Source organism: Melospiza melodia, chromosome 8, assembly GCF_035770615.1.
Source record: "Melospiza melodia melodia isolate bMelMel2 chromosome 8, bMelMel2.pri, whole genome shotgun sequence".
Classification (NCBI taxonomy): domain Eukaryota; kingdom Metazoa; phylum Chordata; class Aves; order Passeriformes; family Passerellidae; genus Melospiza; species Melospiza melodia.
This window is the reverse complement of record NC_086201.1, coordinates 19,493,837-19,506,275: the sequence shown is the minus strand read 5'-3', so window position 1 is coordinate 19,506,275 and position 12,439 is coordinate 19,493,837. Positions and strand designations below refer to the sequence as shown.

General features: G+C 35.5%; 1 protein-coding gene across 5 annotated transcripts in view; it reads right to left on the bottom strand.

Annotated features, from left to right (window-relative positions):
• The window catches only part of UBR3 (ubiquitin protein ligase E3 component n-recognin 3), a 98,138-nt gene that overhangs the window by 38,658 nt on the left and 47,041 nt on the right, over positions 1-12,439 (bottom strand). For all 5 annotated transcript variants that reach the window (XM_063162082.1, XM_063162083.1, XM_063162084.1 and 2 more), the window contains 4 exons: positions 9,956-10,044; positions 3,456-3,605; positions 2,813-2,946; positions 853-963 (listed from right to left, as the gene is read on the bottom strand). In XM_063162082.1, coding sequence (XP_063018152.1) covers positions 853-963; positions 2,813-2,946; positions 3,456-3,605; positions 9,956-10,044 — 484 coding nt within the window. The remainder of the gene's footprint in view (positions 1-852; positions 964-2,812; positions 2,947-3,455; positions 3,606-9,955; positions 10,045-12,439) is intronic.

Genomic DNA, 12,439 nt, shown 5'->3' with positions numbered 1-12,439 from the left:
CTAGGATCAGAAGTTCACTTAAATAATCTAGAATCTTCAAGAACACAATTACATGGAGTAACAGTTTGTTTCAAGTTTAATAGAGAATCCACCAAAAAAATGACTTCAGAATTTACATGGTGCAAAAAATGACTTTTCCAAAATTCTGTAAAGTGAGACTCTACCATGAAAGTCCAGATTTTGCTGCTGTATTCTTTATGTGATTTTTGTGTTATTTTATATTTATCTTGATGATACAATTACTGCTGCAAGCAAATTGAAATTAATATGGAAAATAATTCATCATGGGATTAAAGTTGGCACACCTTCTAGTTTCTTTAGAGGTTAAGTTTCACACAGTAGAAGTAATGCTGATACTAAAAATACAAGAAATTGCTCATAGTCTTTCTCAAAATGAAAAGAAATCAACAAAAATTACAAAAAAATCCTAAAGTGGAAAAACAAACTAACAAAAACCACAAACACCCTCCTCCACCAACCATCTCCCTCCAAACAAACAAAACCTCACCAAAGACCCACCAAACCCAAAACCTGAAGAAATATCCTGTAAAGTAATCTTGAAAAAAAATGCAGGTTCATATGAAACAAGAAGTCATCACTTAGTCTTTATTTTTTGTGCTGGTTAATTCTGCCCGAGATTTCTTCTGATATATCAGAATAACAGAAAACAAAGTACTTTTGTTAATAATGTCAAGATGCCATAAGAGATTAAGTTCTCAAAACATAATGAAACTAATCTGTACAGACATACAAAACGTGGGATTGAATTGATTTAAACAGCGTAAATCCAACTGATTTCAGTAAAAGCAGTTCAGATCCAAATAATCAACTATGAGCCTCAGTTTTACTTACCCGTAAGGATTCCATGTAAGATTTGTGACAATCTATGTGTAAAGTGTGACCACAGGTTTGTACATAAACACCTCCTTCCCAGCCTATTGACACTGCTTGTAGGCAGGAACTCTAAAGCAAAGCAACAACAGGAAGAAAAAAACAACAACTACAATATATAAAGCTATAAAAGTATTTATTAAAACATCAAGATTTACAAGATGGAAAGATTTCTATTTGCATGCTACCTAATTAAAGATATCCTGAGGAAATAAAGAAAAAAAGAATTTATAAAAAGTGTTTAGTTATGCTGACTGACATGGCAGCTCTTATGCTATTCTTTCCAATAGTTAAACTTCTGCAGTTCTTGTCAGTGAAGATAACTGCTTTAAGCAATCTCTTGTATTAATGCATGAAGGTGGGTCTAACTCCAACAGCTGTTCCAATAGCAGAAGTGGTCCCATTTACAAGGGCAATATACTGTTCCAACATGTTTAATTCAGTTTTGTAGATAACCAAAATAACAATACCATAATTATATAATTAAACCACAATCTCTTATTAAAATTAATTGTAAACACTTAGAGGTTTTAATGAGTTGTTGAACAGCATCATATATAACTCATCATAATTGGAAAAGAGAACAAATACTTGTTTAGGGAGCTCGGCTGTATAGTAGGTTTGTTTTAAAAACATTGGCCTTATTGGAAGACTGCACTTACAGCCCACAAGTCCAAAAAAGTCACTCCACTGCTATTTGTTTCCAGAAAATAATGATCTGAAGAAACAATCACATCTGGCAAATTTACAAAAAATTCTCTCGCAGAATATCAAACTTTTTGCTTAAGTCTTCCAGAATTTCACTTTATGGCAAGGAAATGCATGATATTTTCCTTAGAATAAGATGCTTTCTGAAAAAATTGACCAATTTTTAGGACTGTATCAAAACAATTATGAATTTTACTCTACATTAATCTACATAAGTGAGCTTGGCTGCAGTTGGCAAATTTTAATTATCTGTGGATGTCATTATGAAAAAGCTAGCAACTGTGTTAGAATAAAAATTGCCAGTTTTTCCACTTTAAAGACAATCTTTAAGCTTCTGAAGGCTAATTATTTAGTTAGATACACTGAAAAGCTGGCATCTCACCTAGGACTAGTCTACAGCAGCTAATTTAGGATCACAGGTTCCATATTATTCTCCCTGAAAATGATTTCTCAGAGCAGTTGTGTGCTGTCTTACATAGCTCTTTTAGACACTAGCAAGGAAAGTCACTAAGGTCTACAACTGAGCATGTCCTGCTAAGCAACAAGAATTGGTTCTCAAAATTAAATGTGAAAAGCTGTAACTTGGCTTTGTGAAGTGGTGTAAAACTGTTTGGAACAGCTAACAGAACTACAAAGCAGACATCTACTATCAATTAATGCAAAACTGAACTTCAGATGTTGTGCAGAGTTGAGGATTCAGTAGAAGAGGATGCATTCTACTGGTTTCTCCTTCCCATCCACTCATACTCCCCTTCTCTGTAGTGCTCAGAAACCTGTTACAGATTAAAACAACCCTTTCCACTTACTCTGCATTTCCAAAATACTTTTACCTGATTAAGAGCAATTCCTTGACTGGGTTTTCTGAATGGCTACAAGAGAACTGGTGTTTGCTTAGACAGTGAACCCACATTTCAATTGTGTGGTCACACTGGAGTGTGAAATACCTTCTTCTAGAGAGTATCTGTGTGGCTGTTTAATGACTGTGTAGCTGTAGATATACTAGATGCCTACTGACAAAAATATAATGGGAGAAAGCCAGAAACTATTTAAAAATAAGGAGCCTATCAAACGTAAACACTTCAGAATGACTGCAACATGAAAAAGCATTTGCTAAATGTAGACATGAAACTAGGAGAGCTCTAAGTTGCAATTTCAATTCTATTTTACATACAGTTGTGGTTAAGTGCCAGCCTAGGTGCCATGCAATGCTTACATCTTTGAAGTAGCGCTGCAGCGTTGTCAGCCTGACGTCGTGCAGCGCGGCACAGGTGTCCCAGGGATAGATCTGCTCCTCTTCAGTCGTGGGGAGCCTCCTTGGCTCCGTGCTATTGCGGCACTGCCCCAGCACTGCCACGGGAGAGGGAACACACAGGGTAACAACAGCCTCAACTACTCACAAAACAATCAGGCCATTTTGGTGTGCAGCTATAATGTGCCTTGTTGATGTTAAAAAGTAAAAACTTACTAAACAATCTAAAGACTGAAAGTTGTTATTTTGCACTTGTACATAATATATGTATACACATACACACAAACACCTATATCCACGAACATTCGTATCTACATGCAGATACACTGATTGCTGTTTAATTTCCTTTTCCTTCCAGGACTGATTTTCCTGCAGGTCTGTAATGTACTTCTGCATTTGCAAAAGCTAATAGAAAGTAGGAAGGAATTAAACAATTTGTTCTTTCCCCAAACTTTTAAAAAGTTCCTTATGTGTCTCATAGAGGACCATCCACAAAAAAAAAATAGGAAACCCAGTGCTCCCAGACTTCATAAGGCACAACAGGATTTATGCACACATGCTAAAAGCTGCAAAAACACTGCTTTTGCTACAAGCCACACATTCATACCTGAGGATGCCTGTAATAGTACAACTAGCCCTGTAGGTCTGTCTTCAGTAGAAGGGCCACTTTGTCCACAAATAACACAGTCATATATTGCCTCAGAAACATGCTGTTCGGATGTAGCTACCTCCATGGCAATGTCAGCATCTGGTGATTCTAAAAACAAATAAGAAAATTTGGATTCAACAGAAGTAAAGAAATCCAATTGAGGATTTCCATCTAAGGATGTCCAACCCATCTGCACTGAGGTAGTGATGAAAAAACTACAAAATAATTTTTCTAGTTTATCTACAACTAAAACATTGTCAGTTGCTTGAAACAAACCTTTCTGCTTCCAAGAAAGACACCTACAAAATGAAGCACATGTTTTTTTCAATAGGCAAAATTACTCCCTGAGGAATTAAATGCTTTATTTGAGTTTCGTATTAAACTTGATCTCTTAAAAACTTCTATAAAAGAGAGACCTAACTTCTATCTCATTAAATATACTGAAAACTTTGAAGATAGAGAGATGAAGGACAACAATATGACTCCCTAGTAAAACCAGATTAGCTGACTGAAGCAACCATTAGAAGCAAAAATTACTGTTTTCTTCATGGTCCACATTGCTCCTTCCTAGGTGCACAGAAATGTTCAAGGCTAAGGCCCAGCTCTGAAGTATCAAAGCCACTGCACTTCACACAGCTTCGATCACATGACAGTAGGTGGTGCTGATTTCAGGGCAAACCAATTTATGTTATGTTACAATCAAAGTGAAGAATTCTTTATTGATTTGAAAGAAAAACACCTTAGAACTAATGATCCACTCCTGGCTGCTCAGAAACACATACATTCAGCCTCTTACCTAGAATATGTGGGTTCTTTGTGTCTTTCCTAGAAAAAAAAATTTCTAAAGGAAAACACTTCCTCCCTAACTTCAACCATACCCTTTATCCCTCTGATTAAGTAGCCTGAAGTACTGAATAAAGAATCCAAAACCTTGAGTACAGCAATAGTCCTCATGCAGAATTGTTTTTAGGAGAACTGCTGTCTTCTGAAAGTCTACTACAAGCTTGGCACAGGAGGCTGCTGCCATAAGGAGAGGCGTGTTGGGTGGCAGGCAGAATATTTCTTTGCTATAAAAAGCTCCATGCAATGCTCTTGCTCACAGGGCTAAATCAAAATTACACTGTTCTAGTAAGTACTGATTTCCTAGTCAGTTATTGAGGGTCATATGAAAATGAGCCCTGATCTTCACTGACGTGCAGTTGTTAACATTGTACACATGTCTATCACCATCTAGTGGCAGCCAGCTGTACAGTGAAATAAAAAGCACAATGCATCAATTGCAAATGTTCAAAACATCCAGGAAACTTAGAAGGAAATGGTAGCAGAGAAGGGAGGAAGCAAACACTAAATGCTATTTTTTATATTGAACATCACCTCATAATTGTGTAATGCACAATCACGTACACCTATGTATCAAATGCAAGAAATGGCAAGGACTAGAGTTGCAGCTTTCTTTTCTCTCCTTTTCTAAAATATTGTCAGTGCAACAGAAAATATGCAACCATGCAATATTTTTCAGAAGTGCAGAAAGAGAATACAATGTATCAACCTGATTTAGAGCAATTCATTAAAAGTCATCAGAATCTGTCAATATTTAATTTACAAAATACCATTAATTCATCACAAATTGCCTATTTTTTAACTTGAGGGAAAAACCCCCAGAACTTAGGATTTAAAAGGTGTTTAAAATCAGTTCAATATATACAATTTATACTTTTATTGCCTATGGGGAACAGGCACATAAAAATCAGGCTAATTTAATTTTAGAACTCAATGATTAAGTGCATGCTTCTTTCACAACTACTTAGATGTGGATGTACCTAGGCTATTCTGGCAAACAATAAAATTCCAAGGAAAGTAAGCTACTAGCACCAAGGAAGGCTTCCCAATAAAGTTGCACCTGAGCTAGTAAAAGAAAACAAAGGGATATTGGCAAGAAATTTGAATCTCAAATAAGTAGGCATACCAGAAAAACTGTAACCAAACAAAACCCCTCACTTTGTTTGAATGGACTCTGATAAACCTCAATTACTCACTTCAACTAGCTCCAAAGACTTAACCTAATTGATTTCACAGACTTGCCCTAACGATGGCAGTGTGTATAGAAGGAGCCAAGGAAAAAGACAAGGTAAGACACATGGTACTGCTATCAGTTCACCAAGTTTCTGTCATGAGATTTGTCTTATGTTGTAGTTTACCTCATCCCCTTTCAGTGGGTTCTGGAACTTTTCTTTGTCCTTAGGAATTATTTCACAAATCTGAATAAATATGAACCTTAAAACACTGAAGGAGGATGGACAAATTTAAACTGTGACAGAAATCCAGGGAAGAGCCAAATCCTGTAGCTCCCAAGAGTTTTTTAAAAGTTAATAATTTAGCTCTTTGTTTAGTTTTGTACCAACAGAAGTAGAGACACAAAGCTACAAAAACCTAGCACTTCCTACCTCCTAACAAATTACTGATCAAATCTGCTAACAACCAGCACATTGATGTACTGCAGAATGCACTGCTACCTGAATTTAATTTCATTTCTACTCTCCAGAGCTAAGGATGCATTCTGTTATTTCCTCCACCTAGCAAAGCCCCCAAACCAAAAGGGCTTTGTAAACACAGTACATATAGTTCAAAATCTCCACTGACTGTAGTCAACATTTGTCCTGCTGCACACATTGTGTCAAAGAGGCCCCTGGGTATCAGGGCAACCATTAGTATGCTAATATTCTTTGCCCTGACCCAGCATATACATTCTCAAGAGATCAGTACCTAATTTATTTTTCTATCTGGGTTCAGAAGATTGAGTGTTAGGAAATATATGTCACCTTGCATTAAGACTCTGAGCTTCTTTTTAAGTCTAACTAAGGAATGTTTCATGAAGGACAAAATGGCGTCCTGCTAAGACACACATTGTAAGAAAGACAGAAAAGATCATCTGCATACTGATCAGGATGCATTAAAAAAGCTTAAAAATCACACCAGCCACTTCAGAGACGCAAAAACTATTGAAATCAATCTTAGCATTTATAATTAACAACTTAGCCAATTTACAATTTTTCAGTACAATAAGTAGTTCAGCAGCTTGCCTGGAACAAATCGTATTTTGTTTTTATAGACTTCAGACAGACAAATCTTCACAAATATAACTGAAATTTGTTAAAGGCTACTATTAAGCTAGAACTGAGTGGTTTAGTTTTGTTCTTATCAAGTCCCTTCTGAAGGTTATGAAGGTTTAAAAATCTCTTGCACAGAGTTCCACATGACAAGATAAACCACGGTCTCACCCTGGGGCAATGCTGGTGAAGCTCAGAGGAGCTGTAACCAGGAGCTATAACCAGGAGCAGGAAGACATCTGGAGCTGAAACCAACACCACACTTTTGACTCTCTGGACAGTCCTCCAGACACATTAAGAGCTCTATCTGCTGTTTTAAGAACACTTTGCTTGGTTTATTTTTTTCCTTTTTTGTTTATCCTGCAGTCAAACAGCTAAAGACAGCACAGTGGATGCTGTTCTATCCTAGTTCATTAACATAACTGTTTCTAAATTTCACCTAATTACTTCCAGGCAAGCTTGAATGGCAATGCAGTTCTGCAGATGTCACAGAATATAAATAGAAAGTAACAGGGGGCACAAATGGAAAGTGCTACATAATTGGATTTTTTTCTACAGTAACTATGTGAAAGAAAATGCCAACCTTTATTTTCAGAATCTCAGATTAATTTGTCTATATCAATTCAAATAAATAAATTCTAGTAGTAAAATGAGACACATTTAATATTGAATAATTAACATGTAATTAGGTAACTTCCTTTTAAGCCATGTTTCATTGCAGCATCCCAACAATCAAAGAGGAATACCTCAGGGGATTAACAGTGCCTCTGTGCACTTTATTAAACACTTTAGAAACTAAGAAGTATATGGGTTATAATAAAATAACATTTAAGCTTTGGCTATTCTCCATTATTCCTATTTCTTCCTAGGCACATTTCTTTACAGAGTATTTCCAATCTTCTACAATGTCAATAGAAAGGTATTATGAAGTTTTTAAGTGCTATACCCCAAACCAATTACAACAGTTCTCCCATTTTACCAGTGATAATAACATAAATTTGCCCAAATGACACCAACTGAAGCAGTCACAAAACAAGGGAGCTGAGGCCTCACCATCCCTGCATTTTTGACAGTATTACTGTTACAACAAGTGAACAAAATAAGACAAAACCACTGCTGGGCTTCAATCTATAAGAAAAGTAACAGGTAACAGACTTTGTCTGAGAGGGGAGTGAATTCCTACTGATTTTAGTATGAAAGGATTTTTTTCTTTCTAACAGCTATTTCAGCACTGTTAGGCTATGACTCAGAGTAAACCTATGAATTACATAAGAGTAGTTTTGAATTGAATCATTCAAAAAAGATTAGTTTCAAAATTCTTACTGTGTTTTGTGCTTCAAAATTACAATAACAATAGTTTCTGCAATATTTTTAGTCATTTTCTGTATCATATAGAGATTGAATTCACAGCCAAACAAACCACCTAGATACAACAAACTGAAGAAAATATTCCTGGCAAACATTAATCTAGATTTTTAAACAAGCCCCATGCACTACATAATTGTATATGAACTTACTTTCTGAGAGCTATTCTAATGCCAGTCAGAACATAAAAGCTAGTACTGGACTATAGTACTACTTCAGTGTATTTTTGTAGCAAAACCAGAAAATGGAATGACAACATAGAAGCCACTGAAAACAATTAGTGGAAAGGCAAAGTAATTATTAGTTAACACAATGCCTGGAATTCTATTAAGTTGTTGCCAAATATCTTTATGAAGAATTAACTTTAGGAAAATGTAGTTCATTAAGTTGATTCTATCTAGTGCTGCGCATGATCTGGTATAATTGACAATAAACACTACATTTTACATTGAGGCATCTGGAGTTACTAATTCTTTAAATACTAAGAAGCAAGTGATTCAAATCTTGCATGCCCAAGAACTTTTTAATGCACAATCATAAAAATAAAGCCCAGGTCTACCTACCTGAGAATTTAACATGAATTAACTAAAAACTAAGTATTCACAGTCCTTCACAAAAAAATGGTATGTAATTTACTGATTTAGCTACCATGATTCATCCACAAATCAAAGCAGTACATAGCTTATAAAATCTGTGCATGGAAGGAATTACACACATTTATGCATATATGCAAACATAGCTATATAGCTATTGACAGGTACATTTACATCCATATATATATATAAATAGGTAGGTAGACAGATATATAGATACAGATCTGATTTCATATATAAATCCCATCAATTTCAAAGTTGAGATATGATAAATTCAAAATATAAGTGACTGAAGATTCGAAGTTTCCAGCTACTTTCCATATAAAAACTTAATTTTTAATAAGGAGAACTGCAAGGTTCTTCTTCCTTACTTTAACAATTAGATTACAAATAGCTGCCATTTAGTGAGGTTGACTTAATACAAAGTTCACAGATGAAAATTAGAGTATTGCACACCCTCCCCCATTTAAGTTTGCTAAGGTATCCAAAACCTTAGTAAATATAAATGAACCAATCTTCTCAGCAACCTATGGACTGAAGGGAATTTAACAATTTCAAAAGACAGACTTTTTCAGCAAATACAGTTGTCAAAATATTTCTAACTAATGCTTAAATTCAAATCAAAACTTCACAGCAGATGATACTTGATGGAAGGTCTGGGAAGATTCCAGCTTTTACTTATCTTTCAGAAGTGCTAATTTTCTATGAAGTGACCCAAATGACAAAAATATTTTCCATTCCTCCGCTGAACACAAACTAATTGGGATTATGCACTTCTACACAGGAGAATCTGAGAGAACTTACCCTCAAGAAAAACAAAACCTGATTGTGTGTAAAGACAGTATTTGAAATAGAAGAAATTGAAGATTTCTATACATTATCACTTATAGCAACTGAGGTGATCTGAAAATTATGTTTTCCTTAGATCCATAAACACATTTAAAAGCTAAAATTTTCACCATATTGAACTTTGAGGCTCTATGGAGAAATAATCTTAAATTTTATTACTACAGATTAAAGAAAAATACAATCTTAAAAAGACAAACTAATTTGGGGACATTTTATATTAAATGTAAATACTTTAAAACATATCACATATTTAATAATTTCATGTACTGTATATTAACAAAAACTAGGAATAAATTTATGTCCTACAGATTTAATCTATTTTTTAGCAATTATGTATTTAGCAATATCTGTCCTATAGTTAGGCTCCCTAAGTGTAAAGTTAACAAGTGGATACAAAAGCAGAATCTGAGGGAGGATTTCCTGTTTGGTTAGAAGATTGAGGTTTTTTTTGTGTGTGTCTTTGTTTTTTAAACTGAGTAGAAACCTTAATACTAACATGTGGGAAAAGACATAAAAGCAAGCAGTCAACCACACAAAACCTTACCAACATCCATGGCAGTTTCCATGAAGCTTTTCTGCCTCGAGGCAAATTCAGCCAACAGTTTCTGTTGCCTTTCTCTGGCCTTCTGTCGTCTGTGTGAAGGAAGGGGGAAGAAGAAAAATAAACATGGAGCAAAAAAACCCCTTGAAAATGTCAAGCTGATTACAATTACCACCTTAAACAGTATCATTCCAAATGAAGGTTGATATTAAGGGATAATTACCAAGCCTAAAAAAGGATTCTTTTGCTTTTCTAAAGCAGAGTTTTTAGAGAAATTAGTGTTACTTTCTTTTGAGTCTGAAAAAAACTGAATAAAATCCTGTCCTGAAACACCCTTCAAAGGTGTTCACCACAAGATATTTTAACAAATTAGGCCATACCATCACAAGAAAAGGAACTCAATACCTTAATCTTGAAACTTTTTTATCTGTTCCATATGGGATGAAAACCAGAGAGCAATGTCATTTGTACAAAAATTAGTACTTCTGTGAGAAATCAACATTTGCAAGTTAATAATAACAACAATAATAAAAGCCTACCTCACTCCCTTTTGATATCAAGCTTTTGATGGCATGGGAAACAACTATGAATAATTTATTTTCCAGCTAAGCCTCCTCACAGTGGTTCCTTTTCCCCCACTTCCACCCAAAATACTGGCCACCAACAGCTTTTATACTGGGATTTAAAGAACCTTGAGATTGCATCCAGATTAAAGCCTTTATCTCCCTGAGGCCAAGCTGACTTCACTAACTTCTCCTCATTGTTCACAGCTCTGGATTTATAAATGAAAAACACCAGAGGCTTGCACTTGTCTATTCTTCTGTTTAAACTGTTTCAGTGACCTGTCCAAGGCTGTATGACCAGCTTTGTAACTCCCTATACAAATACATACTGCAATGGGTACAGGAATATTGATGGATGTAAAACGATAAAGAAAACAGACATTCATTTTCCTTACTTTGACATGAGTTTACAAATAGAGGAAATGGGAGTGTGGAAGTGAGAAAACCAAACAAAAGCCCTAAAGCACAGCTGCTCACCACACAAAAAATGTCCTCAGCTGAGGGGGTTACACAGCACCTCCCCAGTGCAGCTACAGAAGGTCTATCATAGCTACAAATTCCGTGCACCAGCATTTACAATGCATTTTTTCCAGTGCTCAGAGATGATTCAGATAACTAACAGGGGCTTTAGAAATATCACTTGGTGTCTGATACCCTGATGGGTGAGTGCTCTTAAGTCTCAAGCACTGTGTGATTATCAGTGTCCTGCACAGGAGCTGGCATGCACAGGCCCAAAGCAGCTCACAGAGTGTAACCTGTCATCCTGAGGGGACTTACAAGCAAGTCAAAGCTTCTAATTTGTTTTCTTAAAGGCACCTGAAAGACCCCAATATCTCTGCCCATTTGTCTGCTACATTTTGCAGTCAACATTTCTCAAAATAACTTCTACTTACGACATCACTAAGATTCATTATTCTGAGGATCAGACCAGAGCATTCATTAGACTTGATTTTATTTATTTCTCCCTGGAAATTTCTCAACACCTCAACTAAAAGCAGAGTGACTGTAAATAGATGCATTTAATAAGAAGACATAAACAAATTCTGACAGATTCAGTACAGCTCAGTAATTTTCCATGATGGCCCATGGGAATATGACACTGCAATTGAAAAAATACTGCAAGCAGCTCAAGCTTGCTTCTAGTCCGGTATTTCAGTTTCTATGGCAACAATCCACTGCCTGAGTGATGCCATTATATGTTGAAGCTAAAAAAAGGTGATTGCTTAACGTTCACAGTCTGCTCAGTCTTCACTGACACAAAACTGGAATTGGGGGGAAAATTAAAACAATTGAAAGGGTAAAAACTGCACCCTGGCGTTATGAACATTGTCACTCTACATTGTCTTTAGTCATTTCAGTTATCACACTGTCCTTCAATAAACTTCATCAGTCCACCAATACCATTATAAATTTGAGAAGATATAACAATCACTCAGAACAACAAAAAAAGGAAACATTCACTTTTACCATTGCCTTAGTCCCCAAACTTAACTGAAAACTTAGTGGTCCTCCCACAGATCCTTGAAAATATCACATCTTTTTATTGAGGGAAAGGAATGACTTTACCCTTTTACTATATATGAAAAGTATATATATGAAAAGTTACTTGTTTCACCCATGCCCCTGCTTCTCCTGTACATAAATCTAGCACTATTGAGTACCACATTAATGATTAGGTGCCCAAAATGTAGCTGTGTTTTATCTAAAGCAGCTATTCATTCTGGCTCCTTCTGATTAGCAATTTTACATGCTAAACCCTGACTATTTCGCTCATTAAATGAACTATTACAAACAGTGTTGAAAATTAAACTATTAAATAAAGCAGGACAAAAATAATTTTACTTTGTAAAGTATGCAGCATACAAATATATTAAATCTATTTGCCATATTCCTATGTGTTATTTTCCAGTACAGTGTAGGCCTT